Consider the following 18,840-nt stretch of genomic DNA (forward strand, 5'->3'; position numbering starts at 1 on the left):
TATAAGTTATAGGCGAATTGTTGACTGCCGTTGAGGGTTGGCGCCCCTAACCCCTGTGTTGCTCAAGGGTCAACTGTACATGCTTGTTTGAACGCGTCAGTGAGTTCTGGTCCCGTGTCTTCGGCATGGGAAGGGAATCTCCATGTATTTAGTCTTGCAAGGGGGGCTTGTCATCATTTCCTAGATGACAACCTGGAGCTCAGAGAGGCTAAGTGACTTGTCCAAAGTATCATAGTGATTAGAGGGAGATGCTGGCATTGAACCAGGTCTCTCTGAAACCAAGACTTTCCCCACCCTCTCAGGTGGGGAAGAGGTGCAGTTTCTGACCCCAAGCATTGCTTCAGGACATTCTGTCCCCAGCTTCAGAGCTCAGCACCCTCCAGATGGTATGGCTGATCAGTTCCCCACGTAGCTGGCTGAGATCCACTATATCCTTGGGACCACAGGGCCTCAGACTCCCACTTAGGTCTCCTGCTGCCCACACTCCTGCCTTGATCTGCAGCCCAATAAAGGATGGGCCACAGGCAGCAAGACTTGGTGTGCTTGGTTCCTCTTCCCTTGTGTTCTCCCCAGAGGCCCCCTGCCCCTGTCTAGAGCCCTGTGGCCATGACACAGCTGCTTCTGCTTTTTGTGGCTCTCCTGGTCCTGGTTCATGTGCCGCCAGGTAACATCACCTGTGTATGTGTTTGTGTGTGTGTGCGTGTGTATATGTGTATGTGTAGAAATGAAGGATAGGTTCTCAGCTTCTGGGGGACAGAGGAGACCTAGACCAGCGTTTAAGTTCTGGCCTCACCACTGACTTGCTGGGCAGCTTAGAGTGAGTTGCTGAATCAGCCCATACCTCTGGTTCCTCATTTTTAAAATGGGATTCACTCAACAAATATTCATTATAAAGATATTTACTGTGTTCCAGGCACTATTACAATTTCTGGGAATCAAGCAGTGAAAGCAAACAAGGTTCTTGCTTTCATGGAGCTGATATTTTAGTCAGTAGAGACAGAAAATAACCAAATAAACATATAATATGTTAGAGGTAAGTATTGGTACTACGAAGAATAAAAGCAAGACAAGAGGTTAGTGTGTCAGGTGCATGTGGGGAGTGATGGAAGAGCTGATGGGGATGGTTGGAAAAGACCTCTGATACTTTTTTTTAAAAAAGTTTTTATTTTGGAACATTTCAAGTGTACATGAAAGTAGAGAGAATATAACGAACAAGGCAAGTTAAAAAAACTTTTTATTATGGAAAAATGTAAACATGCAAAAATGGAGAATAACGTAACGATGAGTTTTTAAAAGAACTCTTCTTATTTTAGAAAATTTCAAACATAAATCAAAAAACAGTATAAAAACCCCCATGTATCCATCACCTAACTTCAACAATTATTAACTTGAACCAATGCTGTTTTGTTATTCACCTGCTCCCTCTTCCTCGGTGAATTATTTTGAAGTAAATTTCAGATCTCTTATTTTACGTGAGGTGAGTTTGAGCAGAGATCTGATTACAGTGAGAATACGAAGGAGATCATTGCAGGCAGAGGAAGCAGCAAGGACCAGGGGGCAGGAGGTGTTAGATGTGCTTGAGGAGCAGTGAGGAGGCCAGGGAGGCCGGAGGGGGGAGCACGAGGAGAAAAGTGGATGGAGGTGAAGTCCAAGATATGAGGAGGGGACAACAGATCATGGAGGAGAAAATAATAACTTCTGTATCTCAGGGTTGTTGGAAGGTTGAAATGCGATGGTGTGTTAAGAGTAGTTGTTATAGGAACTGCCCTCACCTGGGAGTCAAGGTCTTGGATTCTGGTTCCAGACCCACCACTTACTGGTTAGAAGAAGTTGGGCAAATCCCTTCCCTTCTTTATCTGAAACATGAGAGGGGTTGACCTAGAATGAGCCCTGGGTGCTCCAACTCTCCAAGCTGTCATTCTGATAACCTTGCTTTCCATTTATTGAGTATGTACTATGTGCCTGGCACTGTGCTAAAGTGATTAAATCCCCTATAACTGCCCTCTGAAAGAGAGTTGTACAGAAGATGAATCTGAGGCCAAGGTCACTCAGCTTGGAAATGGCAGAGCTGGGATTTGGACGCAGGGGGTCTGAGCTGGGTTCACACCACACCGTTAACCATTGCACTATGTGCCCCCTTTGGAGCGTGGATTCTTTGCCTCATAGAGATTTTGATGCCAGCTCTGTATCATTGTAAGATTCTCTACCTTGGCAGGATGAGGATGGGCTGAATAACACTTATGGGTAGGCCCAAGGTATCATGTGAGGATTCCTTGGGATCTCTTTTAATCCAGGGTGAGGCAGGGAAGCTTTTTCCCTCCACCTCCTACTCAGTCCCAGTTCTTCCGACTTGCTGGGTCACATATCTAGAAATAATCACTGTGATAGGCCTAAGTGGTCCTCCTCTCTCCTTGCTTCCCACACCTGCCCTAATTGCATCACAGCACCCTGATCACTTATTTCAGGGCACTTACCGCAACTCTACTTACTGTATTTATTTGCTTGGGTTTTAACCCCCTTCCCTGTCAGGTGGAAGCTCCTTGAGGGCATGGACCATGGCCACCTTGTTCACTGTGATACTCCCAGTGCCCCATGTTTGCTGAATGAATAAACGAAGGAGCTGCCCCACCCCATGCTGTGACCAAAGACCCTTGGAGGGGATATTGACCCAAAGCCTCACCTTTTTCATGGCCCATGGTTGGAAATTTCTTCACTAAATCCTAACATTAAACAGGTCCCTGTGTGTGCAATGCAGTTTGAATAATGGTTACAAGTCTGTACTCTGGAGCCAGATGGCCTGGATTTGAAGGCTGGCTCTGCTCCTTAATGGCTGTGTGACCTTGGGCAAATTTGTTAATCTTTCCATGCCTTGGTTTCCTTAACCCATATACTGGGATTATAATAGGACAAACTATAATCGAATACTGTTTTTATGAAAAGTGCTTAGAGTGTACTTGGGGTGTGGGTTAACCTGGATGAGAAATTCATCTCTGATTTGTAACCAGTGGTTTAAATTATGATGTGTGGGTTAACCTCGACTGAGATCTGTGGTCTAAATTATAACTGATTGTATTATCTATGGCTAGTGGTCTAGCCTGTTACCTCTAGTCTAACCCTTGACCTGTGGTCATAGCTCTTGTTTTGTGGCCTAACTTATGACCTGAGGGCTGCTCTATGACCAGAGTCTATCTAACGAATGACTAGAGAGCTAATTGGTAGCTTGTGGTCTAACTTGTGGTCAGTGGTCTAATCTGTGTCCTTGATCTCTTGTTAAATCTGTGACCAGTGATCTAACCTGCAACCCCTGGGTGGCTCTGTGACCCGGGGTCTTCCCCTGCATAGGGAGAAGTGAATTCAAACGGTGCTGGAAGGGCCACGGGGCCTGCCGGCCTTACTGCACAAAGTATGAAACCTACATGCACCTGTGCCCGGATGCCTCCCTGTGCTGTCTCCCATATGGACTTAAGCCTCTGGCCTCCAAGCCTGAAAATGTTTAGCTGGTTCTGGGGCTGACATCCTTGCTCTCCAATAAAACACAAGCTGCCAGCTGTCTCCTCTTGTCATTGCCTCGCCACCCCTGGGGCTGGGGTGAGGGGTGGGGGATGTCCAGAATGTGGGAGGGATGGAGGGATGGTTGATGGAGGGAAGTGAGGTATCCGAGGAGAGTGGGCATTAATGACCATTGTAAATGGTTCCGGTCCAGCCTGTATCACTTTCACTCTATCTAACTCAGGAAAAATTACTCAACTTCCATGAGCCTTCCCAGTCTCTTCATCTGTAAAATGGGGATAATGATAATATCAGGAGATTAGTTTATAGAAGGAATGCAAAAAGAAAGATAGAGTTAATAAGAGTTAATAGTAATGATAGCAAGAGTTAATAATGGTAATAATTAGTAATAATAGAGTTAATAATAAGCCTCTAGTATTCAGAATGAGATGGTACATTCGGCTTGAAAGGCAGGGCCTGTTGAGAGTGAAAGGATTTTTCTATGTTCATTTATCCTCTACGTTAGTATTTCAAGAGGCTGTCCAGGTAGAAAGGACCATGAGGATTTTATGAAAGCGAAGTTTTCACATATGCAGGGAGGGGTGACAGAGGAAAAGTCTGCCTCTCCCAGGACCAAGGAACTGGGAACAGCAAGGCAGGGAGAAAACATGAGCAGAGTCCGGGAAGTAGGTAGACAGACATGCATTCTAATTACCCTGTATCAGGATTGTGTTTCGCTGAAAAAAATAGGAAACTCAACTTGTAGGGGCTTATGTTTCTTACATCAAAAGGAATCTGGAGGTAGGCAGCAACCATGTCAGGGCAAACATCTGGGATCCTCTTGGGTAACAAATGGCTACCAAAACTTCAGGCATAACGTCCTTGTTTAAAGCAGGAAGTGGGGGAGGGTTGGCATGGACTAGTTTCTCACTTGCACCAGGAAAGCAAAAACTTTCCCTGGAATCCCCCTCAGCAGACTTCTTCCTGCTTACTTCTCATGGGCCAGAGCTGTGTCACATGGCTACTCCTGATGTAAGGGAGGCTGGGAAAGAAATTATCCAGCTGTTTTAGCCTCTATAGTAAACTTGAGCTTGGGAGAAAGGGAGTTGGAGAAGACCCTCAGTGTTGGCCCACCTTCTCTCTGGGACTGAGCCCGGAAAGGGGCAGGCACGTTGCATAAATTGAGGGGAAGGCCAAGGGCAGAAGGGCTCTTGTCCACTGTCCTTTGAGAGTTTTTGGAGAAGGTCAAGGTAGCCTTGGAATAGGAGAATGGACCTTGCATGGCCAGGCTAAGAGAGGAGTGGTGAATTTTAAAGTACTTAACCTCAGAAGGGATGCTGAGCCTGACGCTGGAGCACAGTCTTGGAGGCTGCCTGCTGTGCCAGGTGTTAACTCTTTAGTTTCTGATATAAGAGGGATCTGGGGATCCCTAGGTCAGACAGAAGCAGCTGGAGTGGAGGAGGAGACACCCAAGGGCTTGGGGCAGCACCTTTTACCAACCAGGAGGGAAGCACTGCATTATTTAGTAACAAAGCATACCGCCAGAATATCAGTCCTGCCTCTGTACCTTCCTTAGTTTCTGGGTGGCCTAGACATTGAACTGATTGCCAGTGGGCCTGTTTTAGGACTCAGTTTGGTGGGGGCGAGGTGGGCTTGATGTTTAGAGCCTAGAAAGAGGATAAGAACCCCAGACAAGGCCACAGAATCACAGAGAGCTGACATGAAGTGGCGTGTCAGTCTCCTGTCCCACTAGGCCTCAGTGAGTCTGAGGGATGCCAGACCAGTTCACCAACGACTTGACCTTAGCTGGAAGCAGTGGATGTTCTCAGTGACAGACTCAAACTACCCAGACTCCAGCAGATGCCAGCCAGCACTGGACCATCCAACCTCCTCATTCTTACCCCGGCCACCATAATTGGGAGGAGCAGGGAGAGGAGAGGAGGAATCCGAAACCCTGAGCAATTTTACCAAATAGATTAAGTCCCTCAGAACTCAAGAAACCTCAGGAGACTATTTAAATTGTTGAATTAAGCTGGATTGAACTAAATTTAGTTCTGTACTCAGACCCCTTCCGCCTCAGTTGTTTTACAAAGAATAAAGAAGCTGTGTTTTCTTTGTACACTCCCAGATGTAGTGCAAGGGAATTTGTGACCTTCATGCAGTGGAGATGGTAATGATTTCTAGGAGTGAGGAGTCAGACAGACTCAAGTTCATACTCTGACGTGTACAGGCCATGTGATTGGAGCAAGTCGCTTCCCCTGTCTGATGCCAGGATCCTGCTCTTCAAAATGGGCATAATGACAGCTCTTTGTGGGGTAGCTGTGGGGTCAGATGGGAGCATCTGGCACTTTATAAGTGCTCAGCAAGTGAAAGCTGCTGCAATCGTTATCACTTCTATGGAGCAAGAGGCACGCCACTGGCCTTCTCCATGGAATTTCAGACCTACCAAAAATCTTCAATAGTGCAAAGAATTCCTGTAGATCTTTCACCCAGTTTTTCCAAATATGAATATTTTACCACTATAACCTTTTCATTTCCTCCCCATATATATATATATACATATACACACATACATATATAATTATATGCAAATATAGTTTCATATATATATGAATACATATATATACATATACAAACATACATATGTAATTATACATGAATATAGTTTCATATATATATATGGCAGATATGATACCCTTTTATACCTAAATAGTTCAGCGGATTTTTCCTTAAAACCAAAGGCATTTTCTTATATAACCACAGTACAATTATAAAAATCAGGACATTAACATTGACAAATTTCTATTGTCTAATCTTTAGATTAGCTGCAGAAAATCCCTGGATCACATATTCCATTCAGTTGTCATGTTTCTTTGATCTCTTTTAATCTGGAATAGTTCTTTAGTCTTTCATGACATTGACGGTTTTGAGGCGTCCAGGCCAGTTGCTTTGTGAAATGTCCCTCAGTTTGAGTTTGTCTGATGTTTCCTCATGATTGGCTCCAGCTTTGGCATTTTTGGTGGGAATTCTACAGAAGTGATGCAGAGTTTCTCTCAGTCACGTCAGAGGCAGCCATTGTCCTTCTGAAGGTTGAAACAAGACAAAACAGATGAGATAGTTTTCTGAAGCTTACACATTTGCAGGGCTATTTCCCACCCAGTAGCCTAACAGACCCTCATCTAAGCCTATGGCCAACCTTCTAAATCCTAAGAATGCACCTAAGAAGCCAAGGGAAACAAGGCAATTCTAGGGTGGAAGATTCCTCAAGATAATTTACAGATGAGGCTCCCAAGCCCAGAGAGGGAAAGTGACTTGTCTAAGGCCACAGAGTTCCCAAGGCACAGAACTAGGACTTGGACTTAAAGCTTTGGACCTCAAGTCAAGACCAGTTCTGACACAAAAGACCCCGAATAGCCAAAGCAATCTTGAGAAAGAAATACGGAGCTGGAGGAATCAGGCTCTTCTGACTTCAACCTATACTACAAAGCTACAGTAATCAAGACAGTATGGTACTGGCACAAAAACAGAAATATAGATCAATGGAACAGGATAGAAAGCCCAGAGATAAACCCACGCACATGTGGTCACCTTATCTTTGATAAAGGAAGTAAGAATATACAATGGAGAAAAGACAGCCTCTTCAATAAGTGGTGCTGGGAAAACTGGACAGCCACGTGTAAAAGAATGAAATTAGAACACTTCCTAACACCATACACAAAAATAAACTCAAAATGGATTAAAGAGCTAAATGTAAAGCCAGACACTATCAAACTCTTAGAGGAAAACATAGGCAGAACACTCTATGACATAAATCACAGCAAGATCCTTTTTGATCCACCTCCTAGGGAAATGGAAATAAAAACAAAAATAAACAAATGGGACCTAATGAAACTTAAAAGCTTTTGCACAGCAAAGGAAACCATAAACAAGACCAAAAGACAACCCTCAGAATGGGAGAAAATATTTGCAAATGAAGCAACTGACAAAGGATTAATCTCCAAAATTTACAAGTAGCTCATGCAGCTCAATATCAAAAAGACAAACAACCCAATCCAAAAATGGCCAGAAGACCTAAATAGACATCTCTCCAAAGAAGATATACAGATTGCCAACAAACACATGAAAGAATGCTCAACATCATTAATCATTAGAGAAATGCAAATCAAAACTACAATGAGATATCATCTCACACCAGTCAGAATGGCTATCATCAAAAAATCTACAAACAATAAATGTTGGGAGGGTGTGGTGAAAAGGGAACCCTCTTGCACTGTTGGTGGGAATGTAAATTGTTACAGCCACTATGGAGAACAGTATGGAGTTTCCTTAAAAAACTAAAAATATAACTACCATACGACCCAGCAATCCCACTACTGGGCATATATCCTGAGAAAACCACAATTCAAAAAGAGTCATGTACCACAATGTTCATTACAGCTCTATTTACAATAGCCAGGACATGGAAGCAACCTAAGTGTCCATCGACAGATGAATGGATAAAGCAGATGTGGCACATATATACAATGGAATATTACTCAGCCATAAAAAGAAATGAAATTGAGTTATTTGTAGTGAGGTGGATGGACCTAGAGTCTGTCAAACAAAGTGAAGTAAATCAGAAAGGGAAAAACAAATACCGTATGCTAACACATATATATGGAATCTTAAAAAAGAAAAAAAAAGGTCATGAAGAACCTAGGGGCAGGACGGGAATAAAGACACAGACCTACTAGAGAATGGACTTGAGGACACGGGGAGGGGGAAGGGTAAGCTGGGACAAAGTGAGAGAGTGGCATGGACATATATACACTACCAAATGTAAAATAGATAGCTAGTGGGAAGCAGCCGCTTAGCACAGGGAGATCAGCTCGGTGCTTTGGGACCACCTAGAGGGGTGGGATATGGAGGGTGGGAGGGAGGGAGATGTAAGAGGGAAGAGATATGGGGATATATATATATATATATATGTATATATATAGCTGATTCACTTTGTTATAAAGCAGAAACTAACACACCATTGTAAAGCAATTATACTCCAATAAAGATGTTAAAAAAAAAAAGAAAAAAGACTAGTTCTGAAGTAGAACAAGAGCCACCCATTGGTAGGACAGGCCAGAGTGAAGGGGAAGCTTTGGGAGGAAGGGAGCTCCATGGCACTGGAGATGTGCAAGGTGAGCCAAGTGGATGGGGGATGCTAGAGAGGAATTTTTGCTCTGTATAGGTGCTTAGAAGTACTACTCAGAGCATAGACATTCCCCAAAGAATCACTGAATGGCTGAGCTAATGATAATAATAGATCAGTTAGCCCTTAGTAAGTACCAACAGCTTTACATACATCATCTCATTTAATTCTCACAGTTGTAGGATATTATTATCCCGTCTTTTTCTATAAGGCAACTGAAGCTCTTAGTTAAGCAAGTTGCCCAGTTTGTACACCCAGTAAGTGGTGGAGCTGGCACTCCACCCTGGTCCTCTGGACTTGATTTTGTCTTCCATGCTCATCCTTTTTGTACTTTTAAAATAACATTTTTTTTTTCTAATTGTAAAAGTAATACATGTTCAGTGGAGAAAACTTAGAAAACAGAGAAGCACAAATAAGAAGGCAAAAGTCGTCAGTATTTTTGCTATACATAAATACCCACAAATAAAAAAATACATAAAATGTGATTTACAAATAAAATGGAATCAAACTGTACATTTTTTTGTGTCTTGGTTTTTTTTTTTAGTTGCCAGTGTATCATGAACATTTTCCATATGTGCTTAGTCTTCCAAAACAAGATTTTTAGTGCTAAAATGCCTCCTGAAAATTTTTAAAAATTTCCAATTTTTATAACTTGAGTAATATGCTTAGAACACATTATGGGAAAATAAAACACAGATGAGCTTCAAAATATTCACCACTTTTTCATAATCCCTGTTAGCTTTTGTTACATATTTTGTCAGAATGGATATATACATTTTTATATAACTTTAAAAATGTTATATGTATATTTTAAAAAGTTACAATATATGTTTGGGTATATATAGTGCTCATATATAAAATATGTAATATTCATATATATATGTATTTTCACATGCTTCAGAGTTTCTTCAATTAGAATAGAGGTTAGAGGAGTTTCTCATCCTGCTGATCTGCTGGATCCCTTTGGGCTTACAAGAAAGGAAAAGAACAATGTTACAATGATGGATACCGTAGGAGGTTCAGGGTGGGTTTTTGTGACTCCCTACCCCCTTCCCCACCTGGGTTCTTGATGGCAGAGCGTTGAGTGGAATTTTTTATTGTGCCAGGGCTACATTTAAGTCTGAGAGCCAGGCGACAATCACATATGGCCCAAATTACTCTTGAAAATGGTTCAGGAATTTGCCTTTCTGCAGACTGACATAGAGAGCTTTCCTCCATCAATGGAGCACATCGTGTTTCTCTGGTGATAACACCAAAGGAAGTAATAGTTTATGTTTAGGGGCCATTTTTATGAAAGATAAATATCTCTGTGCAGTGGAATCACACAATGAAGTGTGATGTCTTCATTGCCAGGTACCTTCTTTGCGTAGGGATTGAGACAATTCCCTTCTCCCGCTCATGCAGCCACTGGCTCAAGGAGGGATTCTCCTGGTTTATTTGGACTGCTATTGTTCATATTTGCAAAACATTTATCTGACAAAGGACTCATTTCCAGAATATATAAAGAATGCCTACAAATCTGTAAGAAAAAGGCAATCTAATAATGGAGTGGCCAATATTTAAACAGACGTTTTACAAAAGAAGATATACAAATGGCCAATAAGCCCATGAAAAGATACTCAAAATCATTAGGCATCAGGGAAATGAAAATTAAATTCACAATGGGATGCCATTACATACCACCAGAATGATTAATGTAAAAAAGACTGACCATAGAGAGGATATGGAGCAACTGGAATGCTAATATATTGCCGATGGAAATGTAACATGGACAACCACTTTGGAAAAATAGTTGCAGAGTTACTGACAAGAATAGAAATATGTATACACAAAGACTTCCCTAATGTTTGTAGTGGTTATATTTATAATATCCCATAACTGGAAATAACCCAAATGGATTGTTCGTTTTTATTTATAATATCTCATAACTGGAAACAACACATGAATGTATAAATTGAGTTACATCCATATGGTATGATAACAGTAAACAACAATAACAATACACTGAAACATACAACATGAATTAATCTCAAAAAACATCATGTTAAGCAAAAGAAGCCAGATACAAAGGTGTACATACTGAATGATTCCATTTATGTGAATATTTGAAAATCTCCCAAGTGCCCATCAACAAATGATTGGATTAGGAAGATATGATATATATCAATGGATTATTACTCAGCCATGAAAAAGAACGAAATACTGCCATTTGCAGCAACATGGGTGGACCTAGAGAATATCATGCTTAGCAAAATAAGTCAGACAGAGAAAAACAAATATATGATATCACTTACATGTGGAATCGAAAAATTAATACAAATGGATGTACATACTAAACAGAAACAGACTCACAGACATAGAAAACAAACTTGTGATTACCCAAGGGGAGAGGGAAGGGGGGAAGAACAAATTAGGGGTATGGGATTAACAGATACAAACTACCGTACTTAAAATAGATAAGCAACAAGGATTTACTGTGTAGCACATGGAATTATACCCATTATCTTGTAACAACCTGTAACAGAATTTAATCTGCAAAAATACTGAATCACTATGTTGTACACATGAAACTAACACAATATTGTAATCAATTATACTTCAATTAAAAAAGAATCCTGCTTGAAGGGTCAGATAGACAAAGGAAAAAAAAAGAAGGCAAAATTAATTTGATTTAAAAAGTAAGAAAATATCAGTAAGTTGAATAAAAAAACAAAACCCCCCTTGTCTCCTTCTCTCTCTCTGAGCACGTGTAGTTGAATTTGGGTAAGTTATGTTGTTTATGATGCAGCTCCATTTGTCTCAAAAGAATAGACGATCCTGGGAGAGAGGACTTTGTTAATGGCTAGATTCTCAAAGGGGAGATACTGCCCTCTAGGGGTTACTTTGGGAATTTGCCGGGGGCATTTTTTGATCATCCAAATTAATGGACCCACTACTGGAATTTGTAGATTGGGGACCCGGGAAGCCAAACGGCATGCAACATGTGTGACTGTCCTGGAAAATGAAGTATTGATCCATTTCCTCCCCAAAATTCAAATGTCCTGTTAGATATTTATGTAGGTGAGAGCCCAATTGTAATTCTCTGAGCCCAGAATCTAAGGCTGTTTTGCAAGTATTTTTTGCACATTGAATTTTCCTGGAATGAAATTACGGTGTAAATCAAGGAATAATTATATTTTGTTTTGGTTAGAACTTTACCGTTTTGGAAAACTGTTCACCGTTTTGGAAAGTCAGGACACATAGCAAGCACTTTAGGTTGTATTTGAATTTGCACACGTAACACACCCATTGGGGCCTGCATTTGTAGCTGTTGCGCTCACGCTATGCACAAGATCTGACTACTTCATTACATTTTTAAGTGTATGTACACAATGAAATACATATTATTATAAAATAGGTTCTTTTCTCTCCTTTTATATTATAGTTTTTCTTGAAATTTTGTGAGTAGATAGGTTACAATATTTATGAATTTTATTTTTTAGGACAGAAAATATTTATTATAAAAAGGAGCACTGGGTTGAATAGGAGTGAATGCCAAGCTCTTACTTAGTGGGATTTCATGAGGGGGATGAAGAGAGGCGCCATCCCCTTCCTCAGAACTCCATCAAGAATCCCATGTTTCATTGATGTTCATTTCTCTCTAAGCATAAGGACTCACTGTTTCATGGGGAGAGGAGCAGACATACGTATTCCTCCCTATAGAAGTCATTGCAAGGATACAGGGAGATGTGAAGATATGGGACACTGTGCATGTGCCATCCATTTATACTCTTCTCTGCTCACAGCCTTGGCTGAAGTGACAGTCACATGTATAACACAAGGTCCCCTTCCCCTTGTCCCAGACACAGTTGATTGGACATGAGATGTGCAAGCCAAGCTAATCCCATAGGCTGGGCAGTGACCTATGAGATGGGTTCGTACAAAATGATTAACTGGATCAATCAGATTCTCTGTTACAAGAATTTTAATTGGGAAATACAGAGAATAAAGCAGTTTATAAATGGAGTTGAAGCTGAAAAGATGCCTTGGGAAAAGTCAAGACTGAAGAGTAGGGTGGGTAGTGGGAGGAGGGATGGGGTAAAGCATAATATGAGGAAGCAGAAACTGTGAGTAAATACAAGTGATTGGAGGGAAGGCAGACAGTTCTCTACTTTAAAACATAAATTTGTTCCTGAACTTGTCTTTTAAATCCAAATATCAAAGTATTGTGTGATCTACCACACTGCCTGCCTCTCAGATCTCATCTTGTATCTCTCTTCCCTTGTACACCTTTAGCCACACAGCCATTCTTTCAGTTTCTGGAACAAGCCACCCTTCCCTCAATGGCCTGAGCACATGCTGCCCTACCTGAAATACTCTTCTGCAAATCCCCTCCCAACTCTTTGCAAGCACAATTTCTCATCCTACAGATCACAGGTGAAACGCCACTTCCTCAGAGAGGGTTACACTCGTTACTCATGGAGATCCACCTCCCTCACGACCTCCCTCCTTTATTCTCGATCACTACACTCTTCATAGCCTTTACCACCATATGTAATTTGAATTTATATATTGTCTCATGTCTTTTTCTCCCACAGGTTGTAGACTCCGTGATGGCAAAGACCATGTTTGTCTTATTTACCAACATGGTGCCTGGCAAATAGTAGGTGATCAATAAATATTTGTTATATGACTAAATGAACAAATGAGTATATGTTTTATGGAGATTATGGTTCAGTAGGTCTAAGACATGGTTAAAAAAATCCTTAGTTTCCCAGCATTTTAGATGCAATTTTCAATGATATATTTCCAGCATTATGTACATGTTCATTAATTTTGCTTCACTTTTTCCTAATTTGAACCCACAGTCCAATGAACAGCTGGTTGAGGCTAAGGATCCCCTGAGTTTGGCATGCCTAATGATTTCCATTGTCCCAGTTGTATTAAGCTTATGATTCCAATCTTTCATATCACTAGTATTAGCACTCTATTTTTTCTGTTTTCCATTAATTCAACCAATATTTATCGAATACCTACTATGTGCCAGGCATTATTCTAGCTACTGAGGATTCAGCAGTGGACAAAACAGACAAATTTCTGCTCTTACGGGAAAAATCCCTTACTGATTTGCCTCAATAGAGAATCATGGCTTCTCCCTTAAATTCACAGACCAAGAGGCCCTTGACTGAAGTGGAGACTGGTCCCTTAGAGGAAGGAAGGACTCTGTAACAATGCTACAAGTATATACTGGAAATGTTCCTTCAGGCTATAGCACCTGTGGCCATTTACCAGGGTGATTTTATACTCGGGAAAGGCAATGCTGTTTCTGAGTTGACACTAATAACTAAGGACCCAAAATGCCATGTGTCAAAATTGGAAGGTGTATGGAGGTCAGATGATACATACATTTTTGGATCAAGAATATCTCAATATTGAACCATTGAATCCCCCTGAACCCTTCGGTGAGTACACTCCATTTCTGAATGTATAATTAGAATAGACATATATTGTAGTTGGCAGAATTTCACATTGGCTCCCTGACCTACGGAGTGAGGGCTACTATTGTAGAAATGGACAAGTGGAAGCCACTGAAACTTTCCCTACATACTATAGTAGAGAACCAACAGCAATATTGTTTCCCTGGGGAATTGCAGAGATTAGAGCCACCATCAAACACTTGAAGATGCAAGGGTATTGATTCTTATCACATTCACATTTTATTTTTCCCATTTGCCCTGTGCAGAAGGTAGATGGAGCTCAGAAAATGACTGTGAAACATTTCTATATATCTATCTATATCTAGATATCTAGATCTATCTATCTATCTATCTATCATCTATCTGTCTGTCATCTGTCTATCTATCTAAACAAAAAACGATTGATTTGCAACATAGCCCAGTCCTCATCAATTCAATGCAGCATAGGAGTAGAAAAGGGTCACACTGCAAGGATTATAGTTAACTAATTCAGATGGCAACTCTGCAGAGACAGAAGTGGTAAATACCTGGACTTCACTCTCTCCTCCAAAAATCTTGCTGAGATCACCCCACTCCTTAAACCAAACGGGAGGCCAGAGGCAGGAGATCCTATTGATGCAGTCCTTCCAGGGGGTCAGACAGCTGGGTGGAGAAAGGTGGGGAATAGTACTGGAAGACCTGGAGGGCAGAGGGAAGGGTCTCCCGGCCTTAGGAGTTGTGGCCCCTTCCTGTAGTTACTAACACCTGGATAACTTCAACTTCATTTTTGGCTTCAAGTGTTCCAACAAATGTGTGACCAATTTCCTGTATTAAATCCCTTTTTTGGAAATACCTACTCTGTTTTTTGTTTTCCTGACTGTACCCTATCTTTAGGTAAAATAAAATATTTATTTTAATGTTCAGGTCTTTGGCAGATAGCCATAACGTATATTCAGTGTACCTTTATCACATTCTCATGGGGGGCAATAAATACAATAAAGAAAAAAATATGGTAGATACTGACACATACTGTGGAGAAATTCAAGCCCAAAAGAAGCAAGGGAGAGCAGTTTTTGAAGAAAAATTTAAAATAAGGTATTTAGGAGAAGGCTGCAGTGAGAAGGTGATATTTGAACAGAGACCCAAAAGATGTTAGAAAGAGTCATTCAGGGGATTGGGGATGAGAGTGCCAGTGAGACGGAACAGCAACTGCAAAGGCTGTGAGTTGGTGAAATGGAGCAGGACCCTATGGTCCTTGCCCCCCATGTCCTCAGCCTGTCTTTTGTCTGTGGAAAAACTTTAGCCAAAGGATAAGCTTAATCAGAGAAGTGAGAAAATGCAGAAACAAAGGAAAACAGTCCAACAAGACTAAATAATAATAGTTTCATCATTAAGTATAGTCAAGGACCTTTAGTTCCTCCTCAAGGGCTATAGATAATATTCTGAGCCATATCCTGTGAGTTATCTTGAAAATACTGAAACCCCCCAGTTGCCAGCATCCAAAATAAAATAAACTTTCCTTTCCACCAAGCTTGCTCTTTATTAGCTTTATTGGCTTTTGAGCGGCGAGCAGCCGGACCCCACTTATGGTTACATTTGGACGATGCCTGGTGCGTCTGAGGAATAGCAAAGAGGCCAGGATGGCTTGAGTGGAGTGAACCAGTGGAAGAGTAATCGAAGATGAGGTCAGAGAAATAATGGAGTCCAGGCTGCGGGGGTGCCTTGTAGGCTATTGTAAGTGCTCTGGCTATACTCTGTGTGAGATGAGAAATCACAGGAGGGTTTTGAGGAGAGGAGAGCCAGAATCACTCTGGTTACTCTATTGAGAATAGACTGAAAGTGGATAAAGGCAGAAGGAGGGAAATCAGTTGGAGGCCAATGTAACAATCTGGGTCAGAAATGATGGTGGTTTGGACCAGGATAGTAGCAATGGAAGTGGTGAGAAATGGTTGAAGACTGGATGTGCAGTAAACTGCTATAATGTGACAAGTGGGGTTCCACAAATGTCAGCAGGTAAAATATGGGTCTCATCATTGAAATGAGTGAGGAGTGTCTGTGCAGCTAGCAGGCTGGAGTTCTCGTCCTGTGTGTGAGGTCCAAATTTGTCTTTGTGATAGCTGGCATATCAAGCCATCATGAGGCGGTGTGGCTTCAGTTTAAATATTGATGGTGAGGATCCTGAGTGAGGGCAGCGGGGGAGTGGGGGGAGTGGAAGGACTGGGTGAACCTTCCAGGATATCAGCAGTGATTCCAGGAGTCTTCCAGTTAGATGGCGCCCAATTACCAAATGGGCAATAGCTATCAGAGAAGATTGGGCTGAAGGAACACCGAAGATTTGGGGATGATCTGTTGCCTGAAATGTGTTGTCTGCCATTTGTATCTATATTTGCAAAATAATTTTTAACTTGGGAAGTCCTCCAAGATCTAGCCCTTGTCCACCTCTTTGGTTTCATCACATACGATTCAGTTACTCTATCTCTTTTTTAAAATATCTATTTTCCTTTAGCCTTTTTTTTTTCTCCTAAAAAGCATTGTTTGTTTATTTCTTTATTTACTTTATTGAGGTATAATTGACATATAATAAACTGTACTAATTTAAAGTGTGCAATTTGATGTTTTATCATACATGTGCACCCATATGAAACTATCACCAAAATCAAGATAATGGACATATCCAACATCCCCAAAAGTTTCCTTGTGCATCTTTGTATCTTTGTAATCCCTTCTTAATACCACTCCCTGTTTCTCCTCCTCTTGCCCTGTTCTAGTACTGATGTACTCTTACTACATATTAAGTTTCTAGAGTTTTTTACAAAAGGAATAATACAATATATATTCATTTTTGTCTGTTTTCTTTCACTTGGCATAATTATTTGGAGAATCATCCATAATCATTCATGTTTTTCAGAGTTTCAATAGTTAATTGCTTTTATTGCTGAGTAGTATTCCACTATATGGATACACCACAATTTGTTTATCCATTCACTTGTCAATGGACGTTTGGATTTTTTCCAGTTTTAGGCTACCACAAATAAAGCTGCTGTGAACATTTACTTATAAGTCCTCGGGTAGACATGTTTTCATTTCTTCTAGGTAAATACCTAGGTGTGGAGTGGTTGGATCCTGTGGTGCATTAAACTTTTTAAGAAACTGCCTAATTATTTCCAAAGGGGTTGTATTACCATTTTACATTCCCACCAGCAGTGTACAATAGCTTCAGCTGCCAACCCTTGTTCCTCATCAGCAATCATTATGGTCAATCGTTTTAATTTTAGACACTCTGATATGTGTGTAGCAGTATTTTATTGTGATTTTAATGTGCATTTCTCTAATATCTATCCTTTTTTTGTGCTTATTTGTTACATGTGTAAATTTTTTGGTGAAGTGTCAGTTCAAATCTTTTGCTCATTTTGTTATCAGATTGTTTTGTTTCTTTTTATTGAGTTTTGAGAGTTCTTTACGTATTCTGAAAAAATATTTTATAGGATATGTAATTTTCAAATATTTTATTTTCTAGGATTTTTAGCTGATTTAGTTTTTGCATTTTTTTCTGTTCATAAGTTTTATCTCCATTTAAAATGCTTGATTTTATTATATATTGAGAAAGCAAAATAATATTTTAAAAATATATAAAAGTATAAAAAGCAATAAGACAACAAACATCTCTATAACTACCATCCAGATAAAAAAATAGAATATTAGCATTACCTTTTGCAATTCCTATATTCTTAGAGTTAACCATTATCCTATATTTGTGCTTTATTTATATTTTTGTCATCTACGTCTATGTCCCTAACAAAATATTTTTTTATATGTGCACAATTTTGAACAGATTCTGGAAAAAATTTTGTTAGTTTTTTGACTGGAATTTCAATGAATCTAGGAAACAATTAGTGTAGAATTGACATCTTTAAGATACTGAGTTATCTAAGTTGTGAAATATTATGTCTCTATTAATTTAGGCTTTTTATAGTGTCTTTCAATAAGGGCTTCTAATTTTCTCCATTAAATTCCTGAACATATTTTGTTTGAAACATTCACAGTTATCAGGAAGTACTTTTTCTTTTGGTTGTTAACAGTTTGATTATGCTATGCTATTTTGATTTTCTTTGTGTCTATCCTGCTTGGAGTTCCCTAAGTTTCTTGAGCCTGTGGATTAATGTCTTTCAACAATTTTGGAAAATTTTCAGCCATTATCTTTCAAAAATATTTCTTCCCCATTCTCTCTTTCTTTTTGTTCTGAGACTCCAACTACATATATGTTAGACCATTTGATATCGTCCCATAAGTTTCTCATGCTCTGTTCTAGTCTGCATTTCTTTTTTCTCTCTGTGCTTTGACTGTATTTCCTATTGATCTGTCTTTGACTTACTGACTCTTTCTTCTACTATGCTCAGTCTGCTGTTAAGCGTAACCAATAAATCCTTAATTTTAGATTTTGTATTTTTCAGTTTAGAATGCCCAGTTTACTCTTAGAGATTCCGTTTGTGACAGACTGATACACCGATGATCCCCAGTGAATCATGCCTGCGGTATTCATGTTCCTGTGCAGTTTTTTTTCCATATTGACCCTGGGTCACATGACTTACTTTGGCCAATAGGACTTAAGAAAACATAATAACAGAAGTTTGATAAATGATGCATATTGGGGCTTACCCTCTTAGACCTAGCCATCATGTTAGAAGCCAAGGTTAACTTCCTTGAAATGGGGAGGCCATATGGAGAGAGATGTAG

At 40.2% G+C, this 18,840-nt stretch overlaps 1 protein-coding gene across 1 annotated transcript; it reads left to right on the forward strand.

The window, feature by feature from the left end:
* Window positions 1-606: 606 nt before the first annotated feature.
* On the forward strand, window positions 607-3,497 carry DEFB124 (defensin beta 124). The gene is made up of 2 exons (XM_061209824.1): window positions 607-664; window positions 3,343-3,497. The coding sequence occupies exons 1-2, from the start codon at window positions 607-609 to the stop codon at window positions 3,495-3,497; spliced, it is 213 nt and encodes a 70-aa protein (XP_061065807.1).
* Window positions 3,498-18,840: the final 15,343 nt, after the last annotated feature.

Source organism: Eubalaena glacialis, chromosome 13, assembly GCF_028564815.1.
Source record: "Eubalaena glacialis isolate mEubGla1 chromosome 13, mEubGla1.1.hap2.+ XY, whole genome shotgun sequence".
Lineage (NCBI taxonomy): Eukaryota > Metazoa > Chordata > Mammalia > Artiodactyla > Balaenidae > Eubalaena > Eubalaena glacialis.

Bases quoted from the DNA above. Each gene is read 5' to 3' on its own strand.
- DEFB124 (XM_061209824.1), top strand. From the start codon at position 607: ATGACACAGCTGCTTCTGCTTTTTGTGGCTCTCCTGGTCCTGGTTCAT. The intron at 665-3,342 runs GTAACATCACCT...TCCCCTGCATAG, and splicing joins CCTGGTTCATGTGCCGCCAG to GGAGAAGTGAATTCAAACGG.